This window comes from Coccinella septempunctata, chromosome 6 (assembly GCF_907165205.1).
Source record: "Coccinella septempunctata chromosome 6, icCocSept1.1, whole genome shotgun sequence".
Lineage (NCBI taxonomy): Eukaryota > Metazoa > Arthropoda > Insecta > Coleoptera > Coccinellidae > Coccinella > Coccinella septempunctata.
The window spans coordinates 28,347,809-28,375,396 of record NC_058194.1 but is presented as its reverse complement, the minus strand read 5'-3'; the positions used below and the strand labels follow the sequence as shown (position 1 = coordinate 28,375,396).

Sequence of the window (27,588 nt, the reverse complement as noted above, 5' to 3'; positions counted from 1 at the left end):
AACTTCAACACTCTGTATCTCGAAAACGAAACGTTTGCGACCCCATGTTTATGGGACTTTTTTTTACTTAAACTCACTTAAGGAATCTGCCCTTTTCGTTTTTACGTTCAATTTAGGAACACCCTGTATAGTCCAGTCAAAGCAGTCGAAGAATGTGTCCCCATCGTTTTTGTTTTTCGCGTATACGAGGATATGTTGAAAAATTCTTAGCCTACTATGGAACCAAACAAAATTTCAATGTCAAAATATTTTATCAATCAACATATTCTCCTTTAATTGAATACATTTATTACAGCGAACCTGCAACGTCCCTAGACCTTTCAAAAAAAAGTTTCTTCTTGCTCTGCAAACCAGACCTCCACAGCTTTCATTACCTCCTAGTTGAAAGAAACTTTTTTTCAGTGGAGGAAAGAGATGATAGTCGGATGCCAAATATGGTGACTAAGGGGGGTGTAACCCTAAATCAGGAATTTTTTGCATGGCAACATGAGATTTGTGTGCAGGGGCGTCGTGCTGCAAAAACAAAACACCTGTGGATAGCTTTCCGCATCTTTTCTCTTTAATTTTTTCCGGTAGAGTGGTCAGTTATGTCGAATAGTAATCTCCGGTTATTATTCTACCCTTATCCAGAAAATCAATCATGATAACTCCATAGCAATCCCAAAAAACTGAAGCAAGAACTTTTCCAGCAGATTTTTGGACACGAAACTTCTTAGGTCTTGGAGAACCAGAGTGTTGCCATTCCATCGATTGTTGCTTTGGTTTTGGATCATAGAAATGTACCCATTTCTCATCCATAGTAGCAATTCAGTTTAAGAAGTCTACATCGTTTTCAAATCGAACACAGATCGAACGCGATGCTTCTACCCTTGCACGCTTTTGGTCAACATTCAAACATTTGGGGATCCATTTTGCAGCAATTTTTCTCATGTCCAAATTAACGTGAACTATATGATGAACGCCTTCGTATGAAATATTCAGTGCTTCAGATATCCGTTTTAGCCCAATTCGGCGGTCTGATAAAATCATGTCCTGAACTTGCATCGATATTTTCGGGGACTGACACAGAAACTGGCCTTCCCGATCGGTCATCAACTTCAATGGAAAATTTACCTCTTTTGATGCTTGCAGTCCAATTTTTCACGGTCGCATACGAAAGGACATTAATCACCATAAGGGTACTAAGCATATCTTCGTAAATCTGCTTACCTCTTAACCCTTTTAAGTACAGGTACTTGATGATGGTTCGATACTCCAATTTTTCTATTTTCACAATTTCGGTGGACATCTTCTTTTTTTCAATTCATCATTCCGTAACTCTGGTTTACTTTTTTGACCTAAAACTTCACACTGACACTCTAATGACTTATTGTTCGTTGCTATGACAACGTAATATTTTTTTTATGCATGGAACTGGTCACTCGTCTAGACTAACTAGATATCAATACATGCTAGTATCTCAGAAATGGTGAAATCTACCAGATAAATGAACAAGAGTTAGTTTGTAGATTGTAAAATTCTCTACAAAAAAGTAATAAAGTAAAATAAGACAATAAATACTAGATAATAACGTCTTCATCATCGTTTTATATTGTTACTTATTTTTTCTCTTCGCTCTCTTCTTCCTCTTCTTGCTCAATTCCTATTGATTCAATTGATTGTCCTTACCATAGAGTGAGGTCAGCAAGATGCCCATCGATTGCGAAATCTTCAATCCGTCGCCTGTCATTCGGCATTAGAGCAAGAGTGGCCTTGACAATCGGTACACACTGAGCTCCCACTTCCCTACCCCCTCAATATTAAAAAAATTGCAATCAGCATTTTCTCTGGAGCAGGTGGGAGTAAAACCTGGATTGACACCAAAATATTATCAATTTCCAGCTCGAATCTTAGGATTTAGTTCATTGTACAGCCACAATTTCATTTGGTGGAACACATACACACAAATCAAAAGAGACAAGATAACTGCACATGTTTATTTCTCCTTCAATTTTCAGGATAAAGTCAAAAATCAATGTCGATTCCATTTTTCAGCAATTTCATATACAGGGTGAGTCTCCGACTCGTACAAATATGTTAACAGTAGATTCTTGAGGTCAAAAGAAACACTTTTTTTCCCTACCATTTTTTCCGAATCGGCTCGATTTGAAAGATACAGGCTGTTGAAAAACTGTAAAAAAAATGTTATGTCTGTTTTATATCACAAACGGTTTTATCGAATAGAATGAATTTCGGAGTATAGTTTTTCATTCATTCGATGAATCTTTTTCGAACACAAGATATCACCCACGTCTTCCAGTTTTCTCATTATGACCATTACGTACCATAAAAATACCAAAAATTCAAAGCACCCAACTCTTTAAACTGAGTTGGAAGCTATATAATTAATATCTGAACGTTTTGCAAAATAAAAGTATCCCTCATATTTTGTCGTATAATTTTTCGAGTATGTTGATATTCAAAAATGAAAAAGGATTTGTGCAATTTGAAAAATTGGGTAATTTGGCTCTTTTTAGAAGATCCATAGATCCAGTGGCATAGATTCAGCTAGTTATTCTGAAGGTGATTTTGTAGATCAAAATCTGAACCAGAATCGAACGAAATATTGAAAGTTTCGGTGATATTTCTCTTGGAGCCTGGTGCGAAATACACATAAAGGGTTATTGCTCGATGAAACCAACAAATGGACCAGAAATAATTTCTGCGGGCTGGATCTGATCCAAAAGAAATGGATCACGAAGAGTCAGCTTTCATCGCAGTGATTTCTTGATGTTGATAGAGCAATATCAGTCGACAGCCTTCTTTATAGTGAAATGAATACGAATCAATGAGCATTATTTATCAGGTAGTTTGTCTGGTTTGCGAAGTAGTTTATAGAATCGACGATATATGTACAATGTAAATCGCGACAGCAGGTGGTCCATCTTTGATCCTCACCCAGTCTCAATAATTTGTTCCCGCACTCATAAACAATCGGCATGGTCAGTATCCAGTGGTGCGAGAGTGTAACTTGTGTTTTTAATATGTTAAATGCTCTTGTCTGTCGGCCTTCCGCCAGATCATGTTTTTCGGGTTGTAAAAAAAATTGGAATTTGAACGGTAGTGCTTCTGCTTTCTTTTTCCATTGTGCGTCATCTTGATGAATATGCAATTGGCTTAATTCGTTATGCTACGCGGTTGTATAGGGATGGTCGAGATTACTAGACCGTCTTTCAGTTTGAGTTCTGTAATTTTCTAAGGTGCAGTTTAAACCTTATCTTTCATCACTTTTTTAACAGTCTAGAAATGTAAACGCATAATATTGCCCGCCAATTGTATAATTACTCATAGCTAGGTATTTAATTGATCATTTTTCGTGAAAATTAATCATGATAGATCTTCATGAACAACATTGTTGAGATTCGCAGTCTGAGAACTGATTCGGAATTATTGCAATCCACAATTCATAAGATATCATCTTTATGTATATTTGGTTGCATGCCGCTTCAAAGTTTGGCGTGAAAATGTGAGTAGATTTGAGTATTTAATAATCAATGCAAATGCAATGATACCTACCTTAAAATTGATTTAATTAGATATATTGAAAATGTTTGAGGGTACATCAGTGTTTTCTAGTCTTCTAGACTGTTTTTCTTAGAAAAACGGTTGGTTTTCGAATATTAAAGCAGGAGAACTCTGACAAACACTCCAAAGTTTCGGGAAATGAAGTTTTCATCTGCTAATTTACATCTTGCGTGAAGATGAGGTAGTTTTAAGGGGTGGTAATCCTTGAAAACTCCAGCCAAAAAAAAAAAGTTTCCATTTTTGACACTCCATATGCAAGAAGTGAAGCATATTTGACCTTATAAATATATAGAAGAAATTTAACGGACACAACACTCAGAAATATTAACCGTACTGATGAGGGCCAAAGCCTGAAACATGCGTCTACGGTTAATATTTCTCAGAGGGTTATATCCGTCAAATTTCTTCTATATATCTGTTTCAAACTGTTTCCTCATTATCGTACGTCTTATAAATATAATGTACTATAAACTAGTAGCCTTTTCAAACATCTTCGCAATTAAAAGACGGCTGTGCTAGTACTAGTGTGGGTAAATATGAAGTATGAAGTAGTTTCGTTATTTCCTCATTTTCCTATAACGTTCTAAAATATTCGGAATGATAGAGATCTTCAATCTCCCATTACCTTGCTCAACATGGAAGCATAAAGTTTATCATTATCGAATTATCAATGAAAATGACCTGCCAACTTGACTGAACTAGTTTTTGAGTTTTTTATTGGAACAACAATTAGATACACGACGTGTATTATATGCTGGTGTGAAAACCCGGGGGGTAACAGATCACACTCAGGGGTGAACTGCCTTTCCTTTTTCTTCTCCCAACTTGCCAGTGTCCACCTCTACTGTTAGTACGATTTTCTGCCGGTGTGAAAACCCGGGGGAACAGAACGCACTCAGGGGTGAACTGCCAAGACTCTAAATCAGCTGATTTTCCCCTCTTACGTCTCCCACTCGTTGTATATACAGACAAGTGGCTCATATTTGTTGGGTGGATGAAGACGCGCTCAACCTCATACATTTTTCGTTGCTCTCGTTGTTTGTTTTTTCTTGATCCAACTGGATCGAAGCCGGGCAAAATTATTAACCCACATACGATCCGGATCGGGATAGATATCGGCGCCGAGATTCGATAGCGAATTTTCATCAATCGTATCTCAGGAGTAAAGACCTAAAAATCGCGCTGGATCGGGGGGCCCATCCGTAGGGGGCTCGCAGTATGAAACCGGTGTATCGCCGCTTACACACCTTACCAGCTTCCAACATCAGCGCCATGTAGACCAATAAACAATTGAGTTGAGGATCGTAAATATCATAATGAATATTGTACGAGATTTATTGCGGATTGCCATTTCTCGCTGCCGAGTATACCAGGTGTTTCTTCTACCGTCGCTGATGGTTGGGTTTTCTTCGAGACTACATTTCAAGCCCCAACGGTGAATGTAATGGGGGTGTGTCTATTATCTAAGCGTCTTTCAGGCTGAAATTCTCGCAATCCAAAGATTTGTAGAAATATACCTATAGTGATACATTCTGACAGACTGGGATCAAAACACTGGACACCCATATCATCGATTCTAAGATGGCATGGTATTATATACGAGGATGTATTGTATCTAGTTAGCCTAGACCAGTTCTATGCATAAAAAAATTATACATTACCATAGCAACGAACAATAACTCATTAGAAGTGTCAGAGTGAAGTTTGCGGTCAAAAAAGTAAACCGGAGTTACGCAACAAATTAAAAGAAAGAAGATGTCCACCGAAAATGTGAAAATCGAAAAATTGTAGTATCGAGCCTTCATCAAGTACCTGTATTTAAAAGGGTTAAGAGGTACCTTGTCGAATTGGGTTAAAACGGATATCTGAAGCACAGAATATTTCATACGAACGCGTTCGTCATATAGTTCACGTCGATTTGGACATGAGAAAAATTGTTGCAAAATGGATTCCCGAATGTTTGAATGTTGACTTAAAGCGTGCAAGGGTAGAAGAATCGCGTTCGATCTGTGCTCGATTTGAAAACGATGTAGTCTTCTTAAACCGAATTGTTACTATGGATGAGATTTGTGTACATTTCTACGATCCAAAAACCAAGCAACAATCAATGGAATGGCGACACTCTGGTTCTCCAAGACCTAAGAAATTTCGTGTAAAAATTTGCTGGAAAAGTTCTTGCTTCAGTCTTTCGGGATTGCCATGGGGTAATCATTTTTGATTTTTTGTACAAGGGTAGAACAATAACCGGAGATTACTATTCGACATTACTGACCATTCTACGCTATGCAAAGGTGTTTTGTTTTTGCAGGACAGCGCCCCTGCACACCAATTTCATTATGCCATGCAAAAAATTCGTGATTTAGGGTTTGAATTACTAGAACACCCCCCTTTTTCACCAGATTTGGCTCCATCCGACTATCATCTCTTTCCTCAACTGAAGAAAAGTTTAAAAGATCGTAAATTTTCTTCCAACAAGGGGGTAATAAAAGCTGTGAAGGTCTGGTTTGCAGAGCAAGAAGAAGCATTTTTTTTGAAAGGTCTAGAGACCTGCAGGAATGGAATTTATTCCAAGACTTCAAGACTGCCACCTGTCGGCGAATATGAGATGGTTTGAGGATGTTTGAAAGAACGGGTAACCAATGTAGAGGTATAGATTTGAAAATAATCCCTTCATTGAAAACCTTCAATTGGAACTTTCGATTTGATAAGAGTTTTGAAGGAATCCTTGTAGGTACTTAAGAAAACGCTCAACTATTATACCTATTGCAGGCAGATTCATTTCTTGAAATCCCATCCACTTATTATGCTAAATTGAAACGTATGAATGATTGATTGGTTTGCGGAATGCTCGAAGCCATTAAAGCTATTACAGATCCATCATAAAATCCGAATTTCAACACTTCATTTTTCACGCGTGATACTTTCTTTTTCTATTAGATTCTAACTGGATCTAATGATCTCGCTTATTCCATCCTTCATAGTATCACGTTTTCGGAAATTTTTCAGTCGTGGGTAATTGACGTATTAGTTCATCAATAATAATGGTATGGTCGCTTTGGTTCGTTTGGTTCGAATAACAAAATGTCGCTAATTCTGCACATTCAAGTTTTCCGAATATACAGGGTGAGTCCTTGGGTCGTACAAATATTTCAACAGTAGATTCTTGAGGTCAAAAGAAACACTTTTTTTCTTTACCATTTTTTCCGAATCGGCTCGGTTTAAAAGATACAGACTGTTGAAAGAGCATAAAAAAAATGTTTTTTTAGTTCTATCTCTCAAACGGTTTTATCGAATGGAATGAATTTTGGAATATAGTTTATCATTCATTTGATGAATCTTTTTCGAACACAAGGTATCACCCACGTCTTCCAGTTTTCTCATTATGACCATTAATACCAAAAATTCAAAAAACTTAGCTTTTGAAACTAAGTTTGACGCTGTCTAATGAATATTTGAACGTTTTGTATAATAAAAGTATCTCTCATATTTTCTCGTATAATGCGCCGTTTTCGAATATTTTGATGTTCGAAAATGAAAAAGTATCTGTGAAATTTGAAAAATTTGGTACTTTGGCTGAATACAACTCTGTTTAGAAGATACACAGATGTGTAGTGTCACAGATTTAGCCAGTTATTCTGAAGGAAATTGGAAATGACACAGCTATATCTTTTTATCAGGACCGAATTTGGAGAAATGGTAAAGGAAAAAAGTGTTTCTGTTGACCTCAAGAATATACTGTTGAACACTCACCCTCTTTATTCTTTCGCAATGTGAGGCAGTAGAAAGAATGAAATTTTGGTAGAAAATTCTAAGAAAAGTCTCATTTTCTCCCCAGTAATATCCCTGCTTTCACAATTTTCCCACAATTCGTAACCAATGAACTCCTTTATTCAAGATTAGCTCGCATTAGGAGCGATAACCCTTATATGCGTCGAGATTGACATTATACCGTCCATTTATATCTTAAAAGGATGCATCGAGAGGATAATGCGAGATGGTTCATTTAAGATCAACTTCATATCTGAAATGAGTAGGTAGTATCCATTAATTTAGTGAACTACTAATTACAAAATTGCATCGGGGTACTCGTGGTCAAACGTCACGAACTATTACATGGGTGAATTAAATAAGAAAATGCATCATTAGCATGAGGCTGTTGGATTACGTCAACGGATTTTCGACAAATGTGTACCATGAAGAGCCACGAATACTGGCGTTAATGAAGGTCGCTGGATAATGATGAACTGATGAAAGTAAACGGTCTAATTACTGATGGATGCTCCTCCGTTTTAAGGTTAATAATGGACTGAATAATGGCTGAACAACTCCGTGCCTAAATTTCATCAGTAACTAAATGTTAAAAATGTCATACGCTTAATAAAATTTGAAATCTAGTGTTTCTTCATGTTTTTACACTTTCTTTCCTACACACAGTGTGAGTCTTTGACTCGTACAAATATTTTAACAGTATATTCTTGAGGTCAAATGATACACTTTTTTCCTATACAATTTTTTCCATTTCGGCCCTGATAAAAAGATATAGCACTTCAAGTTTTCATAATGAGCTATATGTCACCCATGGAGGAACAAAATTCCCTTCAGAATAACTAGCTAAATCTATGACAGAATTGTATTCAGCCAAAGTACCCAATTTTTCAAATTTCACAGATATCTTTTTTTTTTGAACATCAAATTACTCGAAAACGGCGCATTATACGAGAAAATATGAGGGTTACTTTTATTTTATAAAACGCTCAAATATTCATTAAATAGCGTCCAACTTAGTTTCAACAGTTTTGTTCTTTGAATTTTTGGTATTTTTATGGTACGTAATGGTCATAACGAGAAATCTGGAAGACGTGGGTGATATCTTGTGTTCGAAAAAGATTCATCAAATAAATAAAATATTTGTACGAGTCAAAGACCTGTATATGAGGGGTTCATATACATTATGAAGTGAACTAAGTCCATGCAGCCTAGTTTTGAGATGAATGGCTCAGAAGTTGTTTATCACCAATTAATTCAAAAGTGACTTCTTCAGATTTGTGTGATGTGAATTTAAGCATATGCTTACATTATAACCTTTTAAAATCTAAAGAAGTCACTTTTGAATTAATTGGTAAACAACAATTGATAAACAACTTCTAAGTCATTTATATCAAAACTAGGCTGCATGGACTTGGTTCACTTCAGCTATGAACCTCTCATTTAAAAGAGAGATCAGATGCTTCCTGAGGCGAAAATTCCGTGTAAAAAAGTCAATGAGGATGTGTAACTTGTTTCTACTGAAACTTAGACTCTTTTTGGATCTTGTGATTTACGAATTTCGAAGAAATTTTTTGGAATTATCCTGCCAGAGGATTTTCTGTTAGGCTTCCTCCTTCTCCAAAAACTCGAGCACGAGCAGAAGGATTACGACAGTGGATACTCGTTGCTTGCACGGTATATTTCAACGGAAGCTCCTGTCGTTGTTCTTGAATCATCTGGGTATCATTTTATTGTATTTTTTTCGAAATTCCCAGTAGTTTTCCTATCGCATTATTTCCTTTCACATGTAGGATTTCTGAAGTCCTTTTTAATATTTCAATGCTTATTTTTTTGATCAATACATCACTGGGTAGATTTGTTGATAGGATATTATTGTTTAGAGAGGACCAGGGCTAGGGCGGAAGTAGATCTACACCTACTTGAACTCTTAAAAATAAAAGTGAAGTTCATTTCTCACAGTTACTGTTGATTTTTTTGCTCGTCTGCCCGTTGTGCCCCCCCCAGAAAAAAATCCTGGATCCGCCCTTGGACCAGGGCCTCTGAAAAAAAGAAACAGTTGACACATGACCTTATTTTTTTGTTCACAATCATGAAAGACAAATATCCTATCAAATTTCTGAACGAAAACGTGAGACAAGTGCATATTTGACTTCACCCCCATCATTTTTGCCACATCTTCAGTAAAAATCCAGTATTTATCGTATTGATCAACATCAGTGTTGACATCTGAACGAATTAGGACAAGAATCAGAATCAAACGAACTGCATCATATGAAAGCAATACAGCATCTCGAGTGACATCAAATATTCTTGTCCTCTCATCATGCTCCGTTCACTATCTCCTCCAACCGTATTTTCCCAACGTATCCAACAATGACGAAGAAAGTAACACGAAATTCGTGAGTTCGTATTGAACCGATTTAGCAGATTATGGATTTTGCCAGGCTTCCTAACTGATAAATCTACAAACAATGCGATGTTTCGGAGACACCTACGCTCTAGGCTAAATCGGTCACTCGATAAACGGATTGCGTGGGCGAATATCCCATTACGGACCTGATTCCTGATTTACCTTGCGATTTCGCAGCGTATCATCTCCCAGTGAAAGTGCCGTGTAATTCCTTTTTCAGCTGAGGACGCGTCTGCGATATTTGCACGAATTAGAGGTACCTAGATATTTCGTTGCTCCATTCGCTTCTTCCAGTTTCGTTATGCAAACGATCGACTGAATGATCTGAATGCGAAACCATTCATGAGCAACTTTGATCCGCTCCAGAGTTGGGCAGTACTCAGAACAATACATGGATACATTTTCAGTATAGGACTCGTCGCTTTTACTCGTACATTGTAAATTTGTGGATATTTTATACACTCCTGGGACTACCACTGCACTGAACTCGATTAAATATTGGGAAGTGTTGCTCTTTTAGAATATGTATAACATTTAGATCTAAGATAATTTTCCTGGAACCTGGAAGATACACTATAAAGTCTTTCGAAAAATTCCCAAAAAGTTGGGTTCAGTTAAAACTTCCTCAAGACCGAACGTTTGTGCCGAAATGGATGAAATCCTCAGATTTATTAGTAGAAGAGTTGTTCTTTCAGAATATGTATCACGTTTAGGTCTATAATAATTTTCCTGAAAAATAAATTACTCGAAAGTTGACCTTCGAAAAATTCCCAAAAAGATGGGTTCAGTTAAAACTTCCTCAAGATCGAACGGTTGTGCCGAGATGGATGAAATTCTTAGATTACTTACTAGAAGAGTTGCTCTTTCAGAATATGTCTCACGTTCAGATCTACGATAATTTTCCTGCAAGATAAATTACTCTAAAGATGACCTTCGAAAAAGTCCCAAAAAATTGGGTTCAGTTAAAACTTCCTCAAGATCGAAAAGTTGTGCCGAGAGTGATGAAATTCTCAGGTTTATTACTAGAAGAGTGAATCTTTCAGAATATGTATCACGTTTAGATCTACATATAATAATTTTCCTGAAAAATAAATTACTCGCAAGTTGACCTTCGAAAAATTCCCAAAAAGATGAGTTCAGTTAAAACTTCCTCAAGATCGAACGGTTGTGCCGAGATGGATGAAATTCTTAGATTACTTACTAGAAGAGTTGCTCTTTCAGAATATGTCTCACGTTTACATCTACGATAATTTTCCTGGAAGATAAATTACTCGAAGGTTGACCTTCGAAAAATTTCCAAAAAGTTGGGTTCAGTTAAAAAAATCTTCAAGAACGAGCTCGATGAAATTCCAAGATTTATTACTCTTCGATAACTTGCGACAAATACTTTTTCCCTGTGTGTTCCTCTCAATATATTCTTCCTATTTCGACCAATTCGATACCAGCCGAAATTTTAATTGGGAAGTGAAGTGGTCTTACATAACTTACCAATTAAGGAACAATTCCAACCTGACCTGAACTATAATATCAGATCGTGACATAAAATTGTTGCCCCAAAAGATTTTGACTGCATTTCTACAGACGCAATCATGAGGTTGTAAATTAGGAAATAATAATTATGAACTTGCTGGTTCCCAGAACAATACGATCTTCTTTGTATCTTATGCTGACCTACCTATTTCAAGCTATCAGGCTAAAGTCACGAAAATCAAATCAATAGAAAAATGTCTACCCCATATAATGAAAATAGCGGAAAATACATGCAGATATCTCTGTGGCTAAGTTACATAGCTTATTTGTTTCCAGCAAAACTCAAAATATCGAATAAATCGGAGGTTTATTATGATAGCGAAGATTAAGCTTTGTAGGTATTCAATTATTCAAGATATGTATATATACAAATATGTAATAACTATAAATCTATAAAAAGCCACTGATTCTCCAACCCTTTCAAACTAATCAGTTTGTTTATAATTGCTGGCATTCCATCTAGCAATAAAGAGAGTAATTAATTTATGTCAAAATACAATTAAATATTGCAAATTCTCATTCCCACCAAGCATAAGAAATCGTATAAAATCCAAATATTTCGAAATGTTCGAATGGATGCAAGTGGGAATAAAAAAAGTAAATAATTTCTGGCATTGAATATTCGAAAGGAAATTAATAAACACTAGGTATATTTGAAACTACTCCTGTAATGATTTTGGATGACATGTCGACTTCCTCGAAGTAGATTTTGATCCTTCAGTTACTCCAATTTCATTTGATACAATAAACCTAGCTTTTTACATCATATATCTACTATACAGGGTTAGAACTATTTAGAGGGGGACTACAGGGATATCGGAAACCGTTAGAAATACAGGGTAGCTCAAATTACGAAAAAGTTGCGTTATTCAAGGATGAGTGGGTGGGTGTAAACAGTTCCCAAATATCTCTGATGGTTCCTGAGATATCTCGAAAAAACTGAAAATCAAGATTATCATTTTTTTCTTCGTAACTCATTTGTTTTTGGAGATAACTACCCGAAATTCGGTGTGTAGTCATAATCCTATATAGCGATTATACTGGTGTACTACTTTTTTGTAATTCAAGCCACCCTTTATTTTCAACGGTTTTCGATATTCCTATAGTCAGCCTCTAAATAGTTCTAACCCTGTATAATTGGCTTCTATTCTTATCCATCCTTTATGCTTGTGCTCCATTTTCTTCTAAAAGCCAATGCATTCACGTCGGTGCGACAGAAGTGCAGAAGATATTATGTAATATGCACATCGAAATTATTGAATTCCTCTAATTGCGTCTTTATTCTCCTTGATGTGATCTACATACTGGATGATTCATGGCTTCGATGGCATTTGAAATGGTTTAGGGTCGTGCTGAAACCGATGTTTGTGGACTTGAAAAATTTGCGAACGTTGTTTTTATGATCTATTCTTCGACACGGTGAGGTTTACCATCCTGGATGAGGTGGAGAAGAGTTGTGGTTTGAATGGCTAATTGTTTTCCGAATACAATCATGGGAGATATTTACATAACTGCTAATCCTCATCGGAAACGGTTTGGTGTATTATTCAACAATGAACCAGGGGATTCGTGAAAGCAGAAAGAAATTTCTTAGTCCTTTGCGACGTTTAAGGTTTGAGCTGAGGGAAAAAACCAAAGCTAGCCGAGGTTCTATGGAAAAATCGATTTAAAACTGAATGTTTGTTATCCAAAAATCTATTGAAAGAAGCCTTAGGTATCTGATTAGTTTTTCCATATTAATCGTCTCTTCACTCATTGTTAGGATGTGTTATTATTTTTCCCATGAATCAGCATAGAAGATATAATTCAATTTTGAATGAAAGTATTTTCGTTTCATTGTGAAAATGAATGTTAATTATAGACAAATTTTAGGGTTTTCCCTTGGATTCGGAACTAAACGTGTGTCACGCCACTGGTTCATCGTTATAGCAAGTAAGATTATCAGTGATAAACCATCCCTGGCTCGTCATGTCCGTGGATGGCAAATACGATATGATTTAACCCATTGACTAATGGGCGAATGCATTTTTCTCCATTCCATGAAATATCTGTGTAACATGCATGGTAATAAACGTAATAGATTCGAAATGAATTTCGTGACACTTAATCGTGACGATATAATAGCAACGTTTTAGGATAAGCTTGACATTGGCACTTAAATTGTGGAAAATGAGAAATATATGTTTTAAAATCACCCGTTTTTTTATATTTCCTTTTTTGTACCTACCCATTATCATCCGGAGGGTTTTAAGGAAAAATATAGGTATTGTGTACGTACACACTAAAAAATTCAAATATCTCGGATTGGTCAGAACAAAATAAAAGATTTTTCTTGATTGCAAATCATCATCAGAAACTAAGAACTTCAACGAAATCTATGTGGTTTCTTTATAATGGAAATTTGATCATTTTTCAGGAAAATTACTGAAACACAAGAAATAAGAATGCTTTCTTGTAGAAGTATACCTACACTGTTTTCTGTTAATAGAAGCGATCTTTTTATCAAAATGATGTATTGGTGAGAGGAGTAATTTGGTAGTTGAGGTTTTCGTTATAGGAAACCCTTACTTTTTGTGCCAGAAATGACCTTTTGTTACTGAGAATGATTTGGTCATCTATGAGATTTTTGATCAAGCCCCCCTTTTTTATTTTACCTAGGGTTGAAGTGGTTGAACTTATTGTTCAACGCATCAATGGCATCCTGCACTTCAGGAGTGATTGATTTTTTGAACTTTTATGGAAAACATGCCTTTTAACATGGTTTTTACTGAAAAATAGCCAATAACTAAGGTATGAATTTTGTGCGTTACTTTTTACTCAATGTATATTAAAAGTCTTCAGCAATATAATCTTGAATTGTCAGGTTTCTCATTCAGAAAAAATCGAATAAGGAGCTTGACAATGCAAGAGTTCATTTCTGAAGAATAGGATCTTGATGGCAAATTTCAGATTTGGAAAAAGAGGCAGGTTGAGAGACGAGGAAAGACATGCACTTGAACGATCTTATGAAACCATGAAAATACTAATCCGTTTAACTGATGAGATCGCTCAAAACCAGGATGACAATAAACCAATTAGTTATGAATCGATGATGAGAATCCAGATATTCATGAAGAAGATATTCATGCAGTTCGTTTCTTGCAGATGAATCTTAGACGGTCTCAGTGATGCAATTTGCAATGTTACCTCCATCCTCTAACTTCGTGTCCTTCCCATTATCTAAATGAAGATTTGGTGGTGGTTGACAAAAGAGATGTTTTTGGGGGATTAATCGTATATATAGCGATAGTCATATGGTAATGGTAGTCAGTGAATCTTCCGAGGTGTTCTAAGAAGGTTTGTTCCGAAAATTATTGCCTATTGTGCGTTTGAAATGTGTAGGATCATCTCATCTCGTCGATTTGGTGGCTTCGTCTCTCACAAGAGTCAGTTCTTCCTTTCGAAAAACATCAGAACGCAAATTTTCAATTTGTAAAGATTATTTGATATGAAGATCGAAGAAAAAAATTGATTTATTAATTTTTTTTTTAACTTTCACGCCAATTTCCATAAATATTGAATATAAATTATCTTAGAATACACTCTTCATTCAAAAAGTTCGAGGGAAATGTGTGAAAATGTTTACCAATTTGGGGAACATAAAAAGTTTCGGAAATTTAAACGCTCCAGCTCTTGAATTTCAACATAACATCGTCGGAAAATTCATGAAATATAAGAATATGGTAAATACTTAATTCAAAAGAGAGATTAATTTACAAATTCATGCTCAAGCTACATTATTCCAAGGAATGAAAATGCAAAGTTATGTCTCATATAATTTTTCCAACGAATAAAATATGACTGAAATGAGTTGCTTTTCGATCTTAATTTTCGATATACGACTGCATAAGCTGGATAAGTTCAGGCGTTCGACTGTGATATTGAGCAATTTTGAGTGAACTCGATCAATTTCCAAACACGAAAACGAAATGAATCCTTCTGAACAAAGTTTTCCTTATACGTATGAAACTCATATATTTTCAGTAAATTTCTCTTAAGAATAACTACACAATTCAAAAACAGTAATCTTCCAACGAAATATATTGAGAAATTTTCATTATTTACAGGTACAATGGAACGGATACACTTTTCAATATGTAAGTATTAATTTTTTCTGTACAACTTTGTAGCTTTTGAATATATATAAGCCAATTAAAATTTTCAAATAATGAAGATTGAGATTCTATTCCAAAGTGACAAAATTTCACGGTGGATTAATTCCAGTGTATCAAAAAATAATAAACCTAAGCTATTCAAATAACTTTCAGTGATGAGTCAAAAAGCTGTTAAGACACCCAAATGACCATCTTATATAATATAGGTACCAGAAAAGTGTACCAAATATGAATCGAACCCCCAATTTGAAAGCAGAGTCTTCTGAATGAGGAGTTTGTTGGTTTCATTTTGGCTCACCCTGTGCATTTCTCAAGACCGCAGACTGACAATTCACCGCATCAATCCCATCAATTTCAAATCCCCATCAAATTATACAACATCATTGGCTCTACCCGTTAATTACCTAAAACAAACACTAATGTTCTCAGCATTATATTACGTTATTTCAAATTTATATCGCCTATCTAATATTTAAACAGTTCGTGTGAACTTGTCGAATTTCTGAGGTTGGGAGTAGCTATTGTGCGTAGGCAATCAAGATTAAATTTGGATAATTTTATGGTAACTAGCTACTTGTTATTATAGTCTTTCAGTCACTCATTCAACAGACGAAATAAATTGACATTGAACTGCAAGACGCTAATTTTTTCTCTTGTTTATGAGATAATCTTTCATGAGAATGTAAAAGGCCTATCAAAAATTTTATCATACTATTTTCCTCTTATATTTTTCAATTCGCCAATCCTAGGCCATAGAACCATGATATTACCCATTTTCGAAGAAAATTTTGAAAACCAGAGTGCGACCTTAGCAATATTTGGAAATATGATGCTCTCAAGCATCAGAACTGATCAAATGAATCATTATGAGAGATTATTATCCACATTTCATTCGCTAGGTTTAAATTTCAGTAAATATTTGAGATTAACGCAATCCCTTGGAGAAACTTGACTATAATTATTCAATTTTCCTGAAACCTACTCATTAATTATCTTGAAAAATATGGAACGTATTTCTGTTATAGTAGATAATTACACTTATTTATACTTCTGTCCAACAAATGATAGAAGGTAGTCCCATGAACTGTGAACTTATATTGGCCAGTATTTCAAAAGTTGATCTACTATATTTATCAATAATTCTAATCTAATGAATTATTGTTCGCTTCATTTCTAGGCATATGCTGCATCATATAGAATGAAATCCCATTCAATCTTATTTCATCTCATTTATAATAAAATTTCTAAGATAAATCTTGCACTTCCAAATTTTTGTGAGTTTGGGGTGGCATGATATGATCCCTAAAAAATTTATCTGAAGATTAGTTAGAAAAATACGTAATATCCTTTTGTAAGTTACTCTGTGAAATTTGTTTCTACAAATAATACATTAAAAACAATAAGGTATAATTGGATATGCATTTGGCCACTGATTGTGCACCTTGATTCTTCTATATTTCAATAAGGAGGCAATTAAGATATGCAAAAATGTGGCGAATTCATCATTTATTTTTATTGTTCATTGAAATTGGCGTGAACTAGGTTGAAATCTTGGTGTGACTGGAAATTATGACCGATTATGATTAATAAAACTACTCAGAAGAAATGCCAGCATCCCAGGTGACCATATCTCATAACAGTTATGAAGCAGAAATGTATCCCACGCTCCTTGTTTTATAACAGAAATATCACACTAAGAGTACAAATACAGAGCGCTTATGTAGCAGCTATGCTCCTATGTCCGCCTAAAACAAGGAACACATCTCCTTTCTGAAAGGAGCATAAATAGTTCAAACATGGATCATGCAAATATTTGTTTCATGGGAGATCTATATATATTACGTTCATGTGCTATGTGTATTATGTTTCATTTGTTATTGAAAATGCTTTCAAAAAAAGCATTAAAAATTATGGAAATTAATATAAACTATTGCAATATTGAACTCGTATTTTGATTTTTCAAATAGTGTGTATTTATCGATCATTTTTGAAAATAAAATTGATTATTGTTCTCCAAGAAAAATTAGGGCATGTCTTTCTGGTCTTCGCACTTTCCTGCATTCCATAAAAAGAATAATCAACAGTTCATTAATGCAGGAAAGTGCAAAGACCAGAAAGACTTGCCCTAATTTTTCTTGGAGAACAATAATCAATTTTATTTTCAAAAATGATCGATAAATACACACTATTTGAAAAATCAAAATACGAGTTCAATATTGCAATAGTTTATATTAATTTCCATAATTTTTCATGCTTGAAAAGAATACTATATGCATATTTCATATCTTCCTGAAGAAAATTTTTAATATAAGTATATGATTTATTCATTTATTTCTACGTATGAGGTACATGCAACACGTGAGGAAATAACTTATATCGAAATTTACACCAAACAGGACATTATTTATTCAAATATAATTTTTATATGCTGGATATAATAAAAACATAGCCTATTATGTGTTATAGGACTGCTATGAAAATACGAGAAATGATTTATTGACCTACAGTTCGATATCCATATCACTTTAATTATTTTCAGTAATTCACCATTTCACTGAAAAATCACTATGATACACAAATAACTTATCAAATGTTCAATATCTGCACTTATTAACTTTGAGTAATCCACTATACAACTGACCAAACGTCTAATTGATAATAAATACATATCGAAACGACAGCAGTATCAATAGCATTTCTCACAATCCTCCATATTTGTTTACGTTTTACAGCGCCCTCGACGGTAGTTAAAACGCTTATGGTGTCATGCTATGTTCATGATCTCAAAATGATACATGGCAAATAAAGAACAATATTACAAATATGTTACGTGGATATCAGGGAGCGGGAACATGAAATTTACAAAATGTGGATATAATTTCGATACAGCACAGGTACATCTCAAATATCGCATCAGACACGTAATGGTTACAGAAAAATAACACATAACAAAGTTCCCCATTCGATCTCCCAAGAAAACATAACAGATATGTTACTGGTCACTTGGGCATGCCAAGGATTTCATCATTCATTATTATCATATCATCAGTTTCACCCAATCATCTTAATATGTAGCTATAGGACCATTTATCCTGCTGGTGGAGGCACAGTTTACTTTGAAGTGAAAAAAATTTATTCTTAATACAAATACACAAAAAAATTCTTTGTTATTGAAAAGGACTCCAGAAATTAATTGTATAACTCTCATTCTGAAAAGCTCGAGCTGAATTATTAATATTTATCTAATTTTCTTTCAGATTTACTTCTCTTATGGGGTCATCTAATTTCCGTAAGTTTTTGACATTTTAATTTTTTTTTTATTATGTTGATCCATTCGCTATTCAATGTAGGTACTTGAGTACATTCAATCAATTTTTAGGCTCAGGATGGCTACGACTACTCTAGACCGCAGAAACCTTTTCCACCCTCGGGACCTGGATCAAGGCCAACAACTTTCCCTGGACGTCCCTCAGTATCAAGCACACCCAGACCATTCGAAACTGTAGGTACAACACCACAGAGACCAGAAGGCCCTACCCGCTTCCCTGGATATGCACCCGGTGGCCCACCAAGCGGTTTACCAGGAGGTTATCCAAGTATCCAGCCACAATATCCATCTGGACCTGCACGACCCGGCGGCGAACCTCAATATCCCAGGCCTGGTGGTCCTCAATACCCAGGAGGACCGGCAGTGACTCAATATCCCGGAGGACCAGGAGCACCACAATATCCAGGAGGGCCAGGGGCCGCACAACTTCCAGGAGCACCAGGAGGAGCACCAGGAGGCGCACAATTTCCAGGAGCACCAGGGGGGCCACAGTACCCAGGAGGGCCACAGTATCCGAGCATTACAGGAACTGGACAATATACAGGAGAAGAGGAAGAGGGAGATTACTCAGCTATCCCTGGCACGCCAGGTGACGACTATCCTATCTATTCGGAAGTACCAGAGACCTCATTCAGATGTGATCAGCAACAATACCCAGGATACTACGCAGACGTTGAAACAAGATGTCAAGTATTCCACATCTGCGCCAATAACAAAACCTACGACTTCCTGTGTCCGAATGGAACAGTTTTCCATCAAGAATACTTGGTTTGCGTTTGGTGGAACACATTCGATTGCAATTTGGCCCCATCATTGTACGGAATAAATGCTAACATCTATGATTATACTATTATAGGCGCTCAACAGAGACCAGGAGGACCTTCCCCAGGTCCACAGGGACCTGGTTTCGCTGGTGGTGAAAGGCCGAGCTTCCCTGGATATCCAGGTGGACCCACAACAGGTACAGGTTATCCCAGTATCGGACCTCAAGGACCTGGACCGCAGACTCCTGGTTATCCAGGTGTTGGACCCCAAGGACCTGGATATCCAACTGGACCGACACCTGGATATCCCAGTGTAGGCCCTCAAGGACCTGGATATCCAACTGGAACCGGGTATCCCAGCGTTGGCCCTCAAAGACCTGGATATCCTACTGGACCTCAAACGCCTGGATATCCTAGTGTTGGCCCTCAACGACCCGGATATCCGACTGGACCTCAAACACCTGGCTATCCTAGTGTTGGCCCTCAACGACCTGGATATCCGACTGGACCTCAAACACCTGGCTATCCTAGTGTTGGCCCTCAACGACCTGGATACCCGACTGGACCTCAAACACCTGGCTACCCCACTTCACCTCAAGGTCCTGGTTATCCAGGCGCCCCACAAAGACCTGGCTATCCAACTACCCCGCAACGTCCGGGATACCCTGGTGTTGGTCCTCAAATTCCCGGATATACTACAGGACGTCCTCAAATCCCTGGATATACTACTGGGCGTCCTCAAACCCCGGGATATCCTGCAGGAGGAGAAACCCCTGGTTATTCCACTCTTCGTCCGCAGATCCCGGGATATCCTACAGGCGGAGAAACACCTGGGTATTCCACTGTTCGTCCACAAGGTCCAGGATTCCCAACTACTGGGCGGCCCCAAGAACAAGGTTATCCCAGCGGCAGACCGCAAGGACCAGGTTTTCCATCAGGTGAACCACAACGTCCAGGTATGGTAGATGGCTATCCTGGTGGACAACAACCTACACGAGAATATTTACCTCCAGTAGGAAAAAAATAACCTTTAGCACTTATTTATATGACATTTCACAAAGAGTATAGGCATAATGATCTCCCATAACAATAAATGACGATTTTTCAAAGAATATTATTGCAATAATGTATTTATAATATATGTATTTTTATATTGATAGCTACACTATTTATTATTAGGTACCAGTATTATTTATGTAGTTTATAGATGATACAAGCATATGTAAAAGTGAAAAATAAAGATATGGAATAGAATATTATTGTTCTGCTGAATTAATCCTACCAGTGGCGCACAAGGACGAAAGCTTACTTAAGCAATACTTCTTAGTTCTTACATAACCGATCATTTATTTATATTTGAATACAGGATAAGTTAGGTCCCAAAAAACCTTTTTCTAGACGAAAAACTCCACATTTCTTCAGTGGACAGCTTTGATAGGTAGATTTCCTTTATTTAGAAAACTCCACGGTGCGCCACCTGGAGTCAATTTTTGTAACTAGAATTAGTTTTTTTTGTGTGTTTTGGTAAGTTTTCACGAACTCATGAAGCTCTTTGCTTCCCGCTACGGGGCCTAGGCTAGTGTGTATTAAATTTATGGGCATTCTGATCCACTTCGAAGGTAGCTCTGATTTTTGATGAAGTGAAGAAGAAGATAACATCTACCATTATCGTTACACAGTTGGGTAATAGGTATATATAACTTTATTGACTTTGTTCATTTACATAACTTATGTTTATATTACAACGGGTATCATTAACAATAGTTCTAATCATATGACTGAAAAACTGTTCATGTTTTGGTTTCTCACTATATCTTTCATATTGCTCAAGGGAATCTTGAAGCTTCAATGTTAAACTGTCGTAGTTCTTCTTTACAATATCCAGAATTTGTTGTTCGGTGGGTGTGGATAATCCATTTGCTGATAGCCACTTTTCAATTTTCGGGTTGAAATGTTTGATTATTCCCCTTACATTGATCAAACTGTTATTCAATTTCAATGCATCACTCTTAAAATCACCATCACTAGTTGAATATCGCAACCCTTTAAAATAAATCCAAATATTACTGAAGTTTCTTGAAGTCCTTTCAGTATAAACTCAGTAGCATATTGCGTTGATTTACTTACCCATTGAATATACATTATCGAATACTTGATGCATTCTAATGATTTCGTAATATAACTCATCATAACTGCTAGGAGTGGGTAAGAATGTATCCCCATATGTTATAAAGAAATTCAATATGTTCACTATGATTAAGCATAAGTTGAAAATATTCATCTTTTTGGCTAGATAATTTTCATTCTGGACTATAAACCTCAACAAAGATAGTAAAGCAGTCCACAATTCCTTCCAGTGATAATTTATCCTGATTTTACATCTTTTCTGATAGCACAATATCCTCTGGATAACATTAATACATAACATGTAAAGTTCCATTGGAAACTTTTTCATCATGTGGCTCAAAATGAATTCTATGAGCAAATCTGAAAAATTAACAATAAAACACATTCTTGAAAGCGAATTATTTTCAAACAATCAATGGGACTCACCTAACAATGTACAGACTAGGGGCTGAGAACTAGTAGTTCTTTCAGGAAACAGTTTCCTGTGTCTCATGGGTAAACGATACAGATGAACTTTAAATGCCAAACTAACATCATGCATTAAAGAATTAGCATACTGATCCTCAGTGATACATCCTAATATTATGAAACACAGCTTCACAGTGTTACTCCCCGATTCTGTCTTAGTATTTTGCATAACTATTGAACTGAAATTATAATAATTGACCTCATTATTCTGTTACCTGGAACAACAATTACAAAAACGATAGACTAATAATAAAATATTATTAGTCGATGACAAAAACTGATACTAACCAATATGTGAAGAACGTCACCAATAAGTTAGAGGGCTGACTAGTAATATCAAAAGTTATGTTTGAAAGTGACAAATCGGTCCTAGATTGTAAAGCACTCAAAGTGTTAGAAGGTGAAGGTGGAGAACTTGAATCGGTCTGTGTTTGTGCTAATGTCGTGATAAAATTTCTATTTAGATGAACTGCTTCATACAGTGCTAAGACTAATGCATTGTTAGCTCTCATTTGCTGAATTCTGACAGTACCCTCTTCAGAGATGAACATATTTCCTACAATATTCGTTATTGAGGATAACCAGGAGCTGTTCTGATTGTCATTTTGTTCACAGTTGAACCCGTTAACAAACTCGGCCAAAGAGGCTGTGATCACTTGGCCATATCCATTTAGTGCTAACTCATTGTCCAAAATGGATAATTTCACAATATATGGATTAGTGGTATCATATTTTCTATAATTTACCAATATGGTTATCAGTAAAACTGCATTATAACCATGTTTTTGTCGTGTTGGCACATCACAAAGAAGTTGAATCAAGTGTTCAAATAGGGATGACCCCATTATACATTCAATTAATTGATTTTCATTTATATTATCCACACATGTCGTTAATAATAAAATCAATTTGAGACAGAGATCTTTCATATTCTCTGGTAAGTCCCCTAAAATGAAAAATTGTAATGGGATAATTTCGAAACAACCAATAAATATTCTCAGACTAATTGTACAATATTTTTCAATATAGAAAGTGAAATTTTCACATGCTCTTACCTTGTAAAATGGATTGGCACAGGCTGAGTAAATTTTGTATTTTTTCATCTTCATTTTCAGAATTCATCAAAAAGGAGATAGGATTCAATTTTATTTCTGTAGTCTTCAAAAAAAGTGCTTGGATTAAACCACATAACGTATACAAAGCATTAACTATCCTTATATTCTGCTGATGATCATCAAGCGTTTCTATACATTTATCGATCAACAAGGAAATATTAGGTTTGGCTACTTGTAGTTGTTCAGGCGATAATTTTTGAATTTCAGTTTCTATAACTGATAACTTTGGCTTAAGAAGGAAGAGTTCATCCCAGAAAAATGTATTCTCCTTATATTGTTCCTCGCCTTTGAACAAGGATTCATAAATTTGAACCACTTTTTCCTTCAGTTGACGACGAGATATGGAAGTGCTACGTTTTCTAGTAGACATTTCTTATGAATAAAACCAGAATTCCCCAATCTGTAAAGCCCCTTTTAAAATATTGAGAAATAAATAAAAAACTTGACATGTAAAAAATGTATTCGGGTAGGTTATGTTCAAAACAAAGTGGAAAAAAGCATAGATTTATATTATTCTATGGGTATTGGCTCATTTTTCAAATTTGAATTTGAATATAAAACAAATTTGTAAAGAAACAGAATTCAATAACAAGAGATAAATTTCAAGAACTACTTTATTTTTGCGAAATTTGGATAGTTTCCTAGGTACATATTTGTCCCGAAGCGCATAATTGATTAATTATTTGTCGGATAAATATTAAATAATAATTGAATACGCAATGGAAACGCCACATTAATGAATCAACGAATCTTACTCTAAAAAATGAATGAATAGCATCTAATATCTCAAGCAATGTAGAATGATGGATAGTTTACAGCTTTTTTCTTTAAAATACTTATAAAAAAAGGAAATAAACGCGAAGAGGTCCATTGATGATTTCATGAGAAGACATGATTTATGATTTATCCAAGGAACTGTAAACTCTGAATTACTTATCATCCAGAACTTAAATACCAATACAACGCTGTAGATTTTTGTGTGAACTATTGATTGTTATCTAATAATAATTATATGGAACAATTATTCATCACCCTTAACTGCCCTAACCTCACTTTATGACTTCTTGAGGTTCTCAACTTCTCATTATGTTTATGGAATGGAATTTCTCAATTATCGGTATATTCCGATCAGCTTGATTGACGATTAGCCTAATTACAGGATATCAGTTGTTAGAATAATGACGTAATATAATATGGTGTATAGAAAATTGTGCTCATTTTTTCTGCATTTATCATATTAAGATAAATGTTTATGAATTATTTCATCAGAAATTTACCACGTTCTTGTAGGTTCTTACATATTCCTCACTTAAAACAAGTGATGATGAATCAGAACGATAAAAAAACGTATGAGGTTGTGCTTTGGTGTTATTACTAGATGAAATTAATTAAACACTACTATTTTAGGAAGCTATTCATTTATTGAATAAAGTGCAATCCAACAGGAACAACTTGGTAGCTACGAAAAATCAAATAATATCTAACAGTCATTCATCCAAACAAAAGCTAGAGCTTGTTGAAAAGTATCTTGTTCGGTGAGTTGCATACTTTTGTTACGTACATTCTTTAAGTTATTGTGTGATGGGTGTTTTGTTTAGAAGAAATAAAACTGCTCAGTGCACATACATTGACTGGACCACTTTTTCATTCTACATCAGTTCTTATTTTGTACGAGTGAATTTTTTCTAGGAGTGGAATAAACCACGATGCTTTAAATAAATTACCTGTAATACATGTCAGTGGAACTAAGGGAAAAGGTTCCACTTGTGCATTCTGTGAAAGTATTTTGCGCCACAATGGCTACAAAACTGGCTTTTTTTCTTCTCCCCATTTGATAGAAGTAAGAGAACGTATAATGATTAATGGACGGCCAATATCTAAGAGGACATTCTCAAAATATTTCTGGAACGTTATGGATAAATTGGATTCCCACAAGGTGGCTTTTAGTGTGTTGTGTTTATAAGATATTTATTAGGAATATTCTAGGAAAATGAGGAGGATCTGCCGTTTTATTTTCAACTCCTGTTTATTATGGCTGTACATGTATTTCTGAAAGAGAATGTTGATGTTGCTATCATCGAAGTTGGTATTGGTGGAGAATATGACCCAACAAATATTGTTACGTACGTACTCGATTATGGGTGGAGACAAATTGGCATCTTATATCCAAATTTGTCTTTTCATTTATTTTTTTGAATAATGATTTCTAGAAATGTTCCTGTGGCTGGTATTACATCTTTAGGCTTTGATCATACATCAGTACTCGGGAAAACTATCGAGAGTATTGCGTGGAACAAAGCTGGGATAATGAAAAAGGGCAGTAAAGTTTTCACCGTTCCTCAACCTGAGGGTGCTTACGATGTTCTTCATAGACGAAGTATTGAGAGAGAGGTGATAATCTTGTAAATTTCAATATCTAGGGAATGTTCATACAAAAATTTCATTGCCAAATTGCATCTGGTGTGTTGTTTATGAGAAACACTGTGTTTTTTCAACTTGATTCAATACTTAAGTTCACGACTGTTCAAAAAATGCCACTAAACTTAAAAGTTTACCTCTCCTTCCAGAATCCAGTTTTTGCATTTGTGAATAACCCTCACTTAGGCCTTTTTCATAAAATTTTCACTTTGTAGTACTGACGTTTATTTCCGTTTTAATTTTTATACCTCAATTTTAGTGTTTCCTTGAAGTTGTTAGAAATGAATGTTGCCTGAGTTGTATACAAAAATATCCTGCCAGTATTCAAACGAATATTAACTTAGCTATTAAAATAGCTGAAGAATGGCTTATTTCTCGTAAGTAGAGAATTTAATGGGTTGATTTTTTCGCTATTCAAATAATTTTGTTCAGTAAATATTTTCATTTCTTAACTTTAGGACCAAAACAGAATAATTCATTTTTGGATGTTGAAATACTAAAGAAATCTATTCAAGATTGTAAATGGCCAGGAAGGTACGAAATACAACAAAAAGGAAATCTGAGGTAAGTCATTTTCAGTGATGTATGAAAACAGTATTGCTTAGTCAAATTAAAAAAAATCACTTGCAGTTTCTATATTGACGGAGCCCACACTGTAGAAAGTATAGAAATCTGTATGAAATGGTATTTAAATGAGATTAAGGACAAAGAAGGAGCAAAAGGTTTGATATTCAACCTAACAGGAGGCAGATCATGCGAAAAATTTTTTGCAATACTCATGAAATGCCATTTTAAACATGTTATTTTTGTTCCTAACATTGCTGAATCTTCAATTGAAAAAGCAGGTACGTGGTACAAATTATACCATTCCGAAATGGCTTTATTTTGCATGTGATTTCAATTAAAAAAATTTTAATGCATGCAGAACAGCATCTCATCTATTAAAACAGCGCCTGATTGTGAATAACATCTATTTATATTTGAAGAATTATGGATATAATCAGTGTGTTGGACAGTGTTTTCATAAAAAATATTCTCAATTTCAAAGGCTTCAATTTCTCATGTATTTTCAACATATTTTTTGGTGATAATAATGATTGCTGGGCATGTGAGTCAAATAACATTGGTGCTATCTCAATCGTTTTCAGACAACATAAACTTGGTATTGCCTGTAGGTGAACAGCTTGACCTCTGCCACAAATATGAAGAAAAATGGTTGAATAATAGTTCTAGGGATGAAGATGTACAAGTTTTTCCTTCTGTGAAGGAAGCAATTGACTATCTTCATCAGAAGGGAAGATGTCATGTTTTAGTGACTGGATCACTTCATTTAGTTGGAGCTGCTTTGTCTTTGCTAAATCCAGACTTGAATGGAAATTTAAATGGCATAAGCTGATCCATAAGCTAAGTAGAATCTCTATGCAACACAATTTATAAAAGCTTTTTTTATATTTCCATAAGATCTAAATTTTCGAGTGTTTTTTACATTTTGCGATGTATATTTTTATATCGAATTTAGTGTTCCTCTTTGACAACTGTTTTATTAGACCTTTTGAAGTATTACCAGTTTATTCATTCCCTATCATTTATACATGAACATTTTCATGTATAGCCATCCAAGATAAGAGATGCCCCCTGTAACATTTCAGCCTGTACACCAATTCTTTGGAATTTTTAATCATTGTTTGAAGAAATGACAGAATTTCCTTGAACGGGGAAAAATTATAGGTTCTTCGAACGCATAAGGCCGAATTTTTTGTTGGATTCAAGGAATTTCAGGAAATGACGCGAAAAATCAATAAAAAGATTCATGGAATTCGAACTCGCTTTACTAACCTATTCTACTCATTTATTAGAGCTCAAATGGAATATTGATTCGAGGTATATCAGCAGTTTCCGTGAATTAAAATTCGTCATATTGAGGCAGAAGTTCGAATTATTT

At 35.3% G+C, this 27,588-nt stretch overlaps 4 protein-coding genes across 6 annotated transcripts in view; 2 read left to right on the top strand and 2 right to left on the bottom strand.

Annotated features, from left to right (window-relative positions):
* Positions 1 to 27,588, bottom strand: part of LOC123315574 (aryl hydrocarbon receptor) — a 121,529-nt gene that overhangs the window by 93,410 nt on the left and 531 nt on the right. The gene's annotated exons all lie outside the window — the stretch shown is intronic.
* LOC123315576 (collagen alpha-5(IV) chain) lies at positions 14,466 to 20,770 on the top strand. Its single transcript, XM_044901328.1, has 4 exons — positions 14,466 to 14,608; positions 15,379 to 15,408; positions 18,684 to 18,715; positions 18,806 to 20,770. The coding sequence occupies exons 2-4, from the start codon at positions 15,384 to 15,386 to the stop codon at positions 20,543 to 20,545; spliced, it is 1,797 nt and encodes a 598-aa protein (XP_044757263.1). The 5' UTR covers positions 14,466 to 14,608; positions 15,379 to 15,383; the 3' UTR covers positions 20,546 to 20,770.
* Positions 21,203 to 23,750, bottom strand: LOC123315575 (armadillo-like helical domain-containing protein 3). Its single transcript, XM_044901327.1, has 5 exons — positions 23,169 to 23,750; positions 22,402 to 23,059; positions 22,072 to 22,292; positions 21,646 to 22,005; positions 21,203 to 21,561 (listed from the first exon to the last, which is right to left on the bottom strand). The coding sequence occupies exons 1-5, from the start codon at positions 23,596 to 23,598 to the stop codon at positions 21,221 to 21,223; spliced, it is 2,010 nt and encodes a 669-aa protein (XP_044757262.1). The 5' UTR covers positions 23,599 to 23,750; the 3' UTR covers positions 21,203 to 21,220.
* LOC123315577 (folylpolyglutamate synthase, mitochondrial-like) lies at positions 24,275 to 27,209 on the top strand. Of its 3 annotated transcripts, XM_044901330.1 has the most exons (10): positions 24,275 to 24,440; positions 24,518 to 24,582; positions 24,636 to 24,763; positions 24,918 to 25,164; positions 25,215 to 25,351; positions 25,439 to 25,619; positions 25,906 to 26,023; positions 26,105 to 26,210; positions 26,277 to 26,491; positions 26,795 to 27,209. In XM_044901330.1, exons 1-10 carry the CDS (start codon positions 24,422 to 24,424, stop codon positions 27,040 to 27,042), a joined length of 1,464 nt encoding a protein of 487 aa, XP_044757265.1. In that variant the 5' UTR covers positions 24,275 to 24,421; the 3' UTR covers positions 27,043 to 27,209. The 3 variants fall into 3 exon arrangements, with proteins under 3 accessions (XP_044757265.1, XP_044757264.1, XP_044757266.1); XM_044901329.1 differs by having other exon boundaries at positions 24,293 to 24,582; XM_044901331.1 differs by having other exon boundaries at positions 24,297 to 24,582; positions 26,822 to 27,209.